Source organism: Silene latifolia, chromosome 1 (assembly GCF_048544455.1).
Source record: "Silene latifolia isolate original U9 population chromosome 1, ASM4854445v1, whole genome shotgun sequence".
In the NCBI taxonomy this organism is placed as follows: Eukaryota; Viridiplantae; Streptophyta; class Magnoliopsida; order Caryophyllales; family Caryophyllaceae; genus Silene; species Silene latifolia.
The window spans coordinates 84,027,781-84,040,368 of NC_133526.1; the positions used below are offsets into that span (position 1 = coordinate 84,027,781).

The 12,588-nt window shown below is 37.5% G+C and overlaps 1 protein-coding gene and 3 non-coding genes across 4 annotated transcripts; all 4 read right to left on the reverse strand.

Annotated features, from left to right (window-relative positions):
• Window positions 1–10: 10 nt before the first annotated feature.
• LOC141607329 (dolichol-phosphate mannose synthase subunit 3) lies at window positions 11–4,109 on the reverse strand. The gene is given in 3 exon segments (XM_074426686.1): window positions 11–301; window positions 655–762; window positions 873–4,109. Coding segments are annotated over 3 exon segments (270 nt in total). The 5' UTR covers window positions 975–4,109; the 3' UTR covers window positions 11–241.
• LOC141622601 (small nucleolar RNA Z161/Z228) lies at window positions 1,762–1,855 on the reverse strand. The gene has a single exon (XR_012533031.1). It is a non-coding gene; the product is annotated as a small nucleolar RNA Z161/Z228 (small nucleolar RNA).
• LOC141622614 (small nucleolar RNA Z161/Z228) lies at window positions 2,782–2,876 on the reverse strand. Its single transcript, XR_012533035.1, has one exon. It is a non-coding gene; the product is annotated as a small nucleolar RNA Z161/Z228 (small nucleolar RNA).
• Window positions 3,343–3,437, reverse strand: LOC141622606 (small nucleolar RNA Z161/Z228). The gene has a single exon (XR_012533033.1). It is a non-coding gene; the product is annotated as a small nucleolar RNA Z161/Z228 (small nucleolar RNA).
• Window positions 4,110–12,588: the final 8,479 nt, after the last annotated feature.

The window sequence follows — 12,588 nt, forward strand, 5'->3', positions numbered from 1 at the left end:
AATGAAGGAATACTACATAAGCAGGCAATGAAAGATCGCACAAACCAAACAATGGAGCTAGCAACAATGTTACTTCTCAAGAAATTGGGAAAGAAATCACTTGTTTGTTAGATAGTTGCAACAAGCCCAGGGAAAGCAAAAAAAGAACTATGAAAAAATAATGGTACAAATTCTTCCTCGGAAATAAATAAAATCCTAATCTTCATACAATCTCCCGATGGGACTCCTCGATCCATAAGGATTAGTCGGAACCAATGTCAACTCCTTTAAGCCTAAGAAAGTCTTTTGCTTCAACAACGTCCTACATGAACATTATGTGATTTATCATCCATTATCAAGTAATAAACCAACCGCCGAGTAGAACCAAAAGGAGCAGTTGGCACAAAAAGCCTTTGATAGAAAATAAATGACCATGCAGACAATGCATGCATAGTTTATAAAAATGAAAGATTGCATTTGCGACCATTAAACATGTAGATTAATCGAAGTGGAAGGCTAGGGAGATAAGGAGGAGCACATATATTGTTGTAGAACAACTTACAAAGGGTTTGAAAAATGAAAGCAATGTATTCAGAGACGTTGACTATCAAAACTTGCACAGCGCCTCATAAGAGGTTGGAAACTAGACAAGTATACGAAAGAGGGAATAAATACCTGCTGCAGCAACACTGCTTCTTCCGGACATGTTGGAAATTGCATCAAACCTAAGCCAACCATTAATAGCCCGTAACATCCCAAGGATACAATCAAGTAGACAGGAAGCTGAGCAAAATTCTACTTTAGTGGGACATGATACTAAACGTGCAAAGCTTTAAAAGACGTCAGAAAATAGAGTAATTGTACACAGGGTGCCGAACAAAAGAGAGGCTCACCAGCCAGGCCTCGCTATGTGAAACAATTGAGGTCCGCAGAAGGCCTATCTAGAATGCATTGATGGCTATCAGCGTTGTCAAAATCTTCATAATATGCTTCATTTAACAATAACGAAACAGCGCCGTACAGCTGAAAGATTACGTTGCAAGCAGAATGAATAAAGCACGTCGAAACTACGTCAGACTTTTGTTAGTGGATGGATAGACATTTTCATTTAACAGCTGGCAAGCAGCATAAGACTTCACTGGAAACTGTCACCCGAGTGAAGGACCCCAGAAGTTCAACCAATGACCCATACAGCAGCCTATACTTAATTAAAAAGATATCACGAACTAAGCAGTGGGGTCTGGGGATATATTTAATGCCTATAACGGAAGAAAAAATTAAGATTTTCTTCAATGAAATATGCTGTAGAGTTGGGATCACACAAAGCATCCGGAACAACATTTGTATGCTTAAAAAGCTAACGGGAGAAACTATAGTTTTCATGAGTAACAAATTATATGACAGTACAAAAATGGTAACTTGGAAGTGGAAAAATTCAAAAATATATTTTTTGTGAACGAATTATTGGTTGAAATGTGGGATTATATCTAAAAGGGTTGCACACAGCAGATATTACAAAATTAGCCTTTCCTTGTGATTACTGATAAAGTACAAATAATCAGAAATTGGATGGACTCGTTAACATAACAATACACATTAGTGACGCATACAACCATCCTGAAAAATAGATATTAACAAAATCATGTGTTTTGTAAAAGTTCAGCTGTAAGCAGTATCATGCTCATCTTACACTGAAGTGTTTCATTGAACCAGAAATAAAAACACCGGGGAGTTTCAAACAGTGAAGTTAAAATTCTTTAATTTCTCGGAAAAATGAGAAGCAATCATCAGAAATTTGGATACTTAACATCAAGGACACACATTTGTGCCTCAGACGACCGTCGTGAGAATTAATCCAATATCATCATCTGAGATTATTTAATTATCATCTATTCCCTCCATCCCAATCATATGTTTTAATGTTTTCAATCAAAGGAAAACAAATGAATGGGACGGAGGCCGAAACAAAATTGCTTGCTGCCATCAGAAGGTGATACATATACAATGTCTTTTCATAGCTTCATAAACTAATGAGCTCAAAGCCCTTGCGCAAAAGTGTATTATTCATCATTTGGCAGCTCCTAATATCACTACGACACCGTATATCACTCCAACTGTTTCAATCAAATGTTTAAATTTGATTAAAATACCCCTTACAAAGAATATATACAAGTAAACTAATGACTGAGACGGAGGGAGTACTAAATTATTCGTAACTCTACCAGGTTCCGAAAACAACTCCATATTCACGACGAAAAGGATTATTACTTACAAATGCTTAGTAAAATCATGCATTATTTTGATTGAGGGTAAATATTATCTTCAATCCACGGCAAAAAGTTCAACTATATTCGACAAATTACAACTCAGAAACACACAGTATATAAAGATGCTAGATGTCTTACTAGATGGATTATGCAATTGAGATCAGAAACACACAGTATGTCAATGGAAAACCCTAAATCACGATTTTATTATCTTCTATTCCCTCTGTTCCCGATTGATTGCTTTTAATCAAATATAAACAAATACAAATAACTGGGACGGAGGCAAAAACAATTGGTTGCTGGCTTGCTGCAATCAAAAGCTGATACATATACAATGTATTTTCATAGCTTCATAAACTAATGAGCTCAAAGCCCTTGCGCAAAAGTTTACCCCCTCCCTCCCAATAATTTGTGTAGCTTTGATTAAAATACCCCTCACACATGATAAAAATGGTAAACAATGAATGGGGTGGGACAGAGGGAGTATTATCCATCATTTGGCAGCTCCTAATATCGCTACGACACCGTAAATTACAATCATAAGAAATTTGGATATTTAACATCAATTATGCACACATTAGTGCCTCAGACGACCGTCGTGAGATTTAATCCAATATCATCATCTGACATTACAAAAAAAACCTCCTCAATTCCCAATTTAATGAACTTCTACTCCCTCCATCCGAATCAATTGTTTTTAATCAAAGGTAAACAAATGATTGGGACGTTGACTGAAACAAAATTGCTTGCTGCCATCAGAAGTTGATACAAATATAATGTCTTTTCATAGCTTCATAAACTAATAAGCTCAAAGCCCTTGCGCAAAAGTGTATTATTCATCATTTGGCAGCTCATAATATCACTACGAAACCATAAATTTACTAAATTATTTCACAACCAAAAGGAACATTACTTACAAATGCTTACTCAAGTCATGCATTAATTTGATTAAGAGCAAATGTTACCTTCAATCAGCATTCAAAAGTTCAACTAGAAATTATAAGACTTCGGTTGTAAGCAAGATATGCTCATCTTACACTAAAGAGTTTCAAACAGCATTGTTAAAGTTCTTAAATTTCTTTTGAAAATGAGAAGCAATCATCAGAAATTTGGATATTTATCATCAACGACGCACAAATGAGTGCCTCAGACGACCGTCGTGAGAATTAATCCAATATCATCATCTGACATTTAAAAAAAACCAATTTAACTCTATCTTCTACCCCGGCGTCCCAATCAGATGGAGGACGAAACAAAATTGGTTGCTGCCATCAGTGGCTGGTACAAATACAATGTCTTTTCACAGCTTCATAAACTAATGAGCTCAAAGCCCTTGCGCAAAAGTGTACTCCTACCGTCCCAATAATTTGTTTAGCTTTGATTAAAATACCCCTCACAAAGAATTTTATTGTAAAGGATGATTCATGTCAGCGACCCCAAATCATTTTGAGATTAAGGCTCTGATGTTGTTGTTATAAAGAATAAATCTGGTAAACAAATGAATGGGACGGCGAGAGAATTACTCATCATTTGGCAGCTCCAAATATGTCGCTATGACACCGTAAATTTCCAAGTTATTCGTAACTCTACCGGGTTCCGAAAACAACACCATTTTCACAACCAAAAGAATCATTACTTACAAATGCCTAATCAAATCATGCATCATTTTGATTGAGGGCAAATGTTACCTTCAATCAACAGCGAAAACTTCAACTATAATTTATAAATTACAATGTATTATGAAAACAGTGCAATACATATAAAGTAACAAAAAAAAAAAAATTATCGACGATGTAAGAACATGAAATTTAACATGATTGAAATTAAAGAATTTGAGAAACATAATTCATAGTTTATGAAATGTATAAAGATAGACAGATAGTAGATGTCTTACTAAATGGAGTATGCGACTGAGATCGGAAAGTATGTCGATGGCGAAATCGATAGAAAACCCTAAATTGCGATTTCCTGTTTCTAGGGTTTCGGTTGATGATTTTGGACTTGGGTTTTGACAATATATAAAGGGTTAAAGGGGTTGGGGACTTGGGGTCTTTAGAACAAAGCCCACCATTTGGTCCAAGCGCTATATAAACCCGATAAGTCTTCTATGAGACGGTCTTATCCTAATACGAATTATTTTTTCACATACGAACTTTAGTCTTTCACATACATTTTTTCATTAACTTTCCATATCATACCCTTTCTACTAAACCTAAACAAATTAACCCTAAAATTTACATTTTTCCGTAAAATCGAATCTAATTACTCCAAAAATTTCAACAATGGATCATAAATTTTCAATTGGTGAAACATCGTGTTGCTTATCAATTATTAATAGATTGAGAGGTTGCCTATCTGTGAGTCAATTGTAATCGGTTTCTACTTTGAGAATTATTTAGCGTAGACTCCAATAGTAGGCCTTTTATTTCTAGTGTTCCATGTGATAATCAATTACAATAATTTTCAATGAAAAAACACCAATTACAGTAATGGTATACGTGAACAATGGGGATTTTGATTTGTCTTTCGATCTGTTTCTTGTTAAACCATTGAGAAGCACTTGTAATTTCTTACTAAAATGGTGTAAACGGGAAGTAGAATGGTAGCCGAGGAAGGGGTAAGGTCGACCGGAGCAAGGGTCGACCTGATGTCGGAGGGTGGGTTACCGGAGGTTAGGTTGTCGGAGGTGAAGGGGAGGGAGATGAAAAAAATAATTGGGCAAGGAAGAAAAAAAATGACAAGGGTAATATCGTAAAAGACGTATGTGAAAGAGTAAAATCCGTATGTGAAAAAGTACTTCTCATTCTAATTTACTCTGTTTGTATTTCTTTTTTCACTAATTTTTGTATAAGACTACTCTTACAGTCTTACTATAAGACAAGCCCAACTAAACAAACCCCACCTTTTTTTTAAAGAGTAGATGGATAAATAACAAATGGAAGAGAGAGAAAGTTAGAGAGATAAAATTCTCTGATTTTTAGGATTCCTTGTTTCAAAGCAATGGCTAAGAAACGTAATAATCATTCTCCTCCTAAATATCCCACTCAAATTAATAATTCTCAAAAAATTCAAATAATAATAATACTAGTTCATTGATTATTAATAATAGTACTAATAATTCTAATAACCTAAATCATAATTCTTCTAGTATCAAAAACAGATTGTAGCAGATGGTCATGTTGAAACTATTGATGAGGAAATTGAGGATGCGAGGCGTGAAGTGGATCAGATGTTACAAGCGGATGAAGAAATTGATACTGATTTGATTGATGGATTGGTTCTTTTGGATGATCCTCAGGACTGGCAGGAGGTGCCGTCACGGAAATATGGGGCTCGGTTAGATCCAATTGTTGAATGTGACAATGAGGAAGGTGAGTGTTCTAAGTCTATCCTGGAATTAACTGTTGAAGATGTAAAGGATGAAATTGAGTATTGGAAATTGGCGATTTATGGATATGTTATGGGGGCTAATCCGCCGAGGGAGGTCTTAGATGGCTACTTGCGAAGGATCTGGTCTGCACATGAGATTGCTCAGATTTCGTTCCTGCCTAATGGCCTCTTTGTGGTAAGCTTTGCTAAAGGTGAACACCATAAATTAGTCTTAGCAAATAGTATGTTCCTCTTTGATGGTAAGCCTATTATACTGAAACCATGGGATTCTTCTGTCAGAATTTCCAAGGTTTCTGTTAAGAAGGTTTCAGTTTGAGTTAAGTTAGTGGGTTTAGATTTGAAGTTTTGGGGTGCAAAGTGTTTGGAGAAGTTAGTTGGTCTAGTGGGACGTTTTGTGCGTATAAATGATTCTACTCTTGAGAAATCTCTGCTTGGTTTTGCTGGAGTCATGATGGAGGTTGAACTGGATCATAGTTTCCCTTCTCGTATTTTGTTTGAAGATGAATTAGGATCTTAAGTGTCTGCAGCTATTGAATATGACTAGATTCCTATTACTTGTCAAAAATGTAAGGGTATTGGTCACCAAACTAATGCTTGTAGAAAGAGAGACATAGGGATTAGAAGGATTGTAGCACAACAGCCTGTGAGACAAGTTTGGAAACCAAAGGTACCTGGAACTGGTGTTCAGGTGGATCCTAAAGAATTCCCTCCTCTAGGCCCACTTAAGGAGACAGTACCTGTTGTTAATCCAGAAATTGTTCCTCCTACCTCTGTTGTTTTGGCTACTCCTACTGTTACCCCAGCTCTTGTCAGTCATGGGCCTATTTTTACTCCTGCTAAGGTAATTACACGAATAACTAGACATGAGTCTCGTGTGATTGATGGTAGGGATGGTGAGTTCACTGTGAATTTTTAATGCTGAGTTAGCTGAAGCATCTGATGGAGGGGTGGAGGATAAACCCTCCCAATGATTAGAATTGGAGTATGGAATGTTAGGGACCTAAATAGTAATACTAAACAGAAGGGTATAAAGTGGTTTCTACATCAAAATGATTTGGACCTTGTAGAGACCTCGTTTCTACACCTCCCGCCAACCACCAAGTGATAATTGGGCCGCATGTTTAATCACGCGAAGCGATTTATGACATTTCATAAGTTCGTCGACACGTGATAGCTCAAACAGTCGAGTCAACCTCATGATCGTCATCCACGCGCCGATACAGTCGTTTTGACAGTAATTTGAGTACATTTGGAATCCGAGCCAAACACCATTTTCATTTTCTAAAACCGTCTTAAAACCGAGTCGGAATATTCTCGAATTTTCTGGATTGTCTATTCCTAAATTTTATCTTTTATCACGGAAATATCTTCTTTGCGGAATAAGAAAGCATACATCTTCCCTAATTCCCAATTTTAACCACGGAAATCTTTCTTGCTAAGGAGGAAACCACCCAAGAGAAAACGCAGCAGGAGCTGCGCCTCTTTGAAAGGTCGCAGTTCCTGCTGCGCCTCTTCGTGGGCCGGTTTTTTCCCAGTTTCCAGATTTCTTCCGGATTTCTTTCCTAATCCCACTTTTACCCAAATTCTTTCACGTGATTAGTATAAATGGAGGCCTCCGCCTCACATATTTTCCACGCGAGTGCCCGCCCTTCTCTTCTCCCTTTGCATTCTAAGACCGCGCTCTTGCTTTTCGACGCCTACATGCTTACTCTACGCGACCACGTAAGCTCATATCATTCTGAGTACCAGTCACGTTGCATAGACCGACCAATTTGACCAACTCCACCTAATCAATCTAATCAATATGTTTTAAGTATCTTTTAAGGGCACTTTCATTCATACATCGAGTCGAGCAATCACTAAACGACAACTTAGCCAATCTCGTTCATCAAACATATAAGTTTGAGGGTATAAATCTCAATTTTATTTATCTTATTTTTTCTGTATAAAACATATGTAAGAATTTATCATTTATAAGCTTAAACCGTCTCTTAAAATTATCTTTTAAAACCCTTTTGACGGAAACAGTAGAGAAACGATGTGGAGAAGAATCGCATCAACTGATGCGCCTTCTGGAAAGGCCGCAGTATTTGTTGCGCCTCTTCCAGAGGCTGCTTTCAGTTGCTACACTTCTTCTTCCTCGGGTTTCTGTTCCTTTCGTCTTTTATTTTCTTTCTTCATTTTCTTCATCTTATTTCGTCTAATAATTTTCAAATTAGTTTCCATAAATCTTTTTCAATAATTTTTCGACTTAAATCCCTTATAATAAATATTTGCGGGTTTTCGTAATAAATTCAAACCGAATTTAAGAGGCTCGATTCATCCATATGGAGTCCCTGGAATTCGTCTTTTGTACACGTTTCTCTTTATTTTATAGATTCCGTTCTATTTTATTCTTGTTTTAACCGTCTTAAACTCGAGTTTTGTATATAAAATCGTTTCATTCCGACACTGTATCTTTTTAAATCGCCGTAATAAATCAGTTAATTTTTCCATAATCTAACTTGTGACGATATTAATATAAATAAACATGTTAAATCACTTCTACTCGAGTCATACATCAATAATCGACATAATCAACCAAAGAACATTAACTAATCCACGGGTCTGACTTTCACAGTCAGAACCCATCTCTTGAGCAGCCGCAAAAAATGATGCGCCTCTTCCAGAGGATGCAGCAGTTGCAGCATCTGTTGTGAGATGTTTTCTGCCTCTAAACTCGTTCTCGTTTTGACGTAGGTTTCTAATTAAGTTTCTAATCGACTATTATTCATATTATCGCTTATAATTCGACATATTTCATAATTCAATTTATTCACTTTTTTTATTTATTTTCTTATTTTACTTCTTTTTGAGCATGTTTATAAAGTTAATTCGATATTCTTTTCTAATATATATTATTTATTCACTTCTTGTATGATTTATTTACTTGGCAATTCACACGTAAATATGTAATCAACCTAAATTCCAACTTTGACCCCTTTGAATGCTAAATTGTGTGTTCACCGACATAGTATAATCTCACATGTTAGGATTAATATGTGGATGTTGCATAACATGCATTACAACTGACAACATATCGAGTATAAATAACTTCCCTGGTCATTAGTAGATGCCGCTATCGAAGCGGACAAGATAGGTGTTCAAATAAAAGAGCTTCCTAATACGTACCCTCACCCCTTACTCAAGATCTCTGTGAACATCCGTGTTCATTGGCATCACGAGAGTTATTCTAGATATAGAGTGCTAAGGGTAACGAATTTCTTAATGTTTATGTCATTACTTTGTGTCTTGACATGATATGAAGTATTCGAACAGTTCCAAACCTTTCACAAATGCAGGCTTGTCAAACCTTTCACCGGTTTCAATGCCTTATAAATCGGTAACGACCCATGACGTGCTTTAGCTCGCGCCGGAGTTCCGTGGGAGAAGTTCCGCCGCCTCGAAACCAACGCGTAGGTGCGCGCGGCGCGGGTTGTTGTGCCCACAGACCTATTGGGCTCCTTGAGAAAAGGTGAAACCTATGTCTATTGTTGGAGTTTTGTCACTAATACTTCTATGCATTCTATGCATTATGGGAGAAGAGTATGGATCCTCTGGAAAGCAAATAAGATTAACCTTGATGTAATTGAAATGGATGCACAGTACATTCATGTGAGAATTAAGGTGCAACAGACTGGGCAAATTTTTGTAGCTACTTTTGTTTATGCTTTTAATCAAATTGAAGAAAGAATCCTTTTATGGAATGCTCTTATTAGGTTAAGTGTGGGTGGCCCTTGGATTGTGCTAGGAGACTTTAATAATGTTATGTATTCAAATGAAAGGTTAGGGAAACTTGTTAAAGATGATGAGATGGTGCCCTTTCAATCTACAATGAGTGTGTGTGATTTGCAGGATATGAAAACCACTGGTTCATTTTTCACTTAGAATAATAAACACCCAAGTGAGACTAAGATCTTTAGTAGAATTGATAGGGTGCTTGTGAATGGAGATTGGTTGAGTTTATGGCCTGACTGGAGTGCTCATTATCATCCTGAAGGTTATTTTGATCACTTCCTCTGTATCATTTCCTATGGTAATAGTGGTGGGGGCAAGAAGAAACCCATCAAATTTTTCAATATGTGGACTAAAGTTGACGAGTTTAATACCACTGTGAGTCAGGTGTGGCAGCTTCCTATTGCTGGGAATCCTATGTTTAGAGTGGTTAAGAAATTAAAACTTCTAAAACTTGAGCTTAAGGGACTGAATCAGGAATTGTTCTCTAATATTGAAAGGAATGCAGATGTGGCCTATAATTTACTTTTGGATTGTCAATTGCAGCTTCAAAAGGATCCTTCTAACCTCATGGTGATGGTTAAGGAAAGGCAGGTTAGAGAGTCTTATCATCTTCTAGCAACGGCAAGAGAGGATTTCCTTCATCAAAAAGCTAAGTGTGAGTGGGCAAGAGAAGGAGATGCAAATACCACTATGTTCCATCATGCTATTAGACAGAGACAATTAGATAATAAGGTGTTCCATATTGAAAATAGTGATGGAGTAGAATGTAAAGATCCAAATGAGATACTGCATGCTTTTGTGGATTATTATTATGAGAATTTGTTAGGCACCAGTGCTCAGACTTCAGATTTTTACAGTCATATTGTGACACATGGGCAAAAAGTGGATGAGAATGACTGGAGTATATGTGTGCCATACCAAATGAGGATGAAATTAGGTAGGTTCTCTTCTCAATCCCCAATGACAAGAGCCCGGGTCCTGATGTAATACTCCGTATTTTATAATTATATAATAATAATATTATGTTATATTTTATACGAATTATGTATGAGACGGAATAATAAAATAATAGTAGTAATAATAAGTTATAATAATAATAATAATAATAATAATAATAATAATAATAATAATAATAATAATAATAATAATAATAATAATAATGATAATACGATATACTATACGTGTATTATATACGTATACTGCACTCACATTATATATACCCTATCTTATCCACCCCAACCCTATCCTATTTTAATCCCACAAAATCCACCATACAATGCAAGAGAGAAAAGAGGAGATGAGAGGAAGATAAAAGAGAAGGAGATTTCGTCACCTCGCCTCGAGACCATAAGATAATACCGTCTTTTTATATTATTTAATTTATACCGTGACCCGCCTTGACCTTGACCCACCCTAGTCCGTCGTTGACCAACCAAGTAATCACCGTTGACAGTCCCAAAAATGGGTTTGACCGAAGTAGATCTAAGTTTTTTGTGGTTGTGTGACTCGGTTTAGGGCTAGGGATTTTACCCCCAAACCGTGACTGACCGGTTCTGAACCTTGGTTGGTTGTGTCGTGGGTTGAGTGAGGGTGACAGTGGTGGTCAGTGGTGGCGGTAGATGGTGAAAATGGGCGTTAAAGGAGGGTACACGGGTTGGGTATTGTGGGTTTTGTTGGTTGTTGTCGTGGTTGTTGTCGTTGTTGTTGTCGTTGTTGTTGCCGTCGAGGGTGTTGGCTGCTGGGTCCACCGTGGTCAGGGGAGACCACGATGGTGGCCGACGTTAACAGTGGTGGTGACTGGTGGCGTTATGATGGTGGGTTGCTTGAGCGTGTGTGGATTGGGGCTGTGGTTTGCGGTGGTTGTGGCGGTTGTTTTGCTGTGGAGGCCGTGGTTGGTGGAGGTCGTGTGTAGTGGCAGTGATGGCCGGTGGTGGATGGCCATCGTGGTGGCGGCGTCGGGCTATGCTGGTATAGCTATGGGTTGTTTAGTTAAGACGGGATTTGAATAGTTAAGACGAGTTTTATTTAATTAATTAATTCGTATTTAATTAGATTAGATTAGTTAATAATTAATTAATTATATTTAATTAACTATAGGTGATGGTTTTTGTGGAAGATTATTTTATTCGGATTGCTTATTGAGATTTGCTAAAAGGTAGGTTAATCCTACTCAGTTTTAATATATGTTTGAATGGTCATGTGAGTCGTATTTTAGCGGTCATTGCATTATAACATGATATTGGTTAAGGCAATTGGATGAGTCGGTAATTGTTGTGTTGTGTGATATCTTGCATTTATTGTGTTGTCTTGTATGTCAGAGGATATGGTGGCTTACTTGTTGTTATGGAGACGTAAGGCGGTTGGGAGACCGCCTTACGCTTAAGTCGCCTCTTGGAGCTTCTCACTCCAAGAGGGATGGGCACATTAATGTCTTGAGTTATGGAGGGACTCGTGTGGTTGAGGCACAATGTCTGGCAGGGGATCCGGTTGGCTTCCAGACCCGGTACGTCTGGGCGTGTCCCGGTACCTGTTTGTGGTTGTTGGTATGTCTGAGCGTGTCCCAGTACGAGTATGGTTGTCGGTATGTCTGGGCGTGTCCCGGTACCGTCGTGGTGGTAATTTAATAGTATGTTATCCATATCATAATCATGTTGCATATTCACACAATCGAGTATGTCACACTTGAGTTGTGTCACACTTTCTTTTATCGTTACTAACGTTTGTGTGTCTGTGTTTGTCACCTATCTCTTTTGGGGTGGCCTGTGTCGATCCTTATGATATCCTTTGGTCATATAGGGAGCAGGTTAAGTACATATTGTTTGGATAGCACGCGGGAGACGGGACGAACTTGATGAATCACGAGACGAGTCAAGTTGATTAGAAGAGTATAGATGTCATGAGTTGTACTTTCATCCATTTGTTTACGTTTATGTAATCATTAAACATTATGTTCATTTATAAAATGTTCTTTTATCGGAGTTTTGAACAATACCTCGGGAAACCGAGATGGTAACGCTTCAATTATCTTGGCTGAATAGTTGGGGTGTTACACCTGATGGCTATACTAGCTGCTTTATCAAAGCCAGTTGGGAAATTGTTCAGAAGGACATTTGTGATGCAGTCAAAGATTTGTTGGGAAATGTGTCCTCAACAATAGTGCGATCACATGATTTAA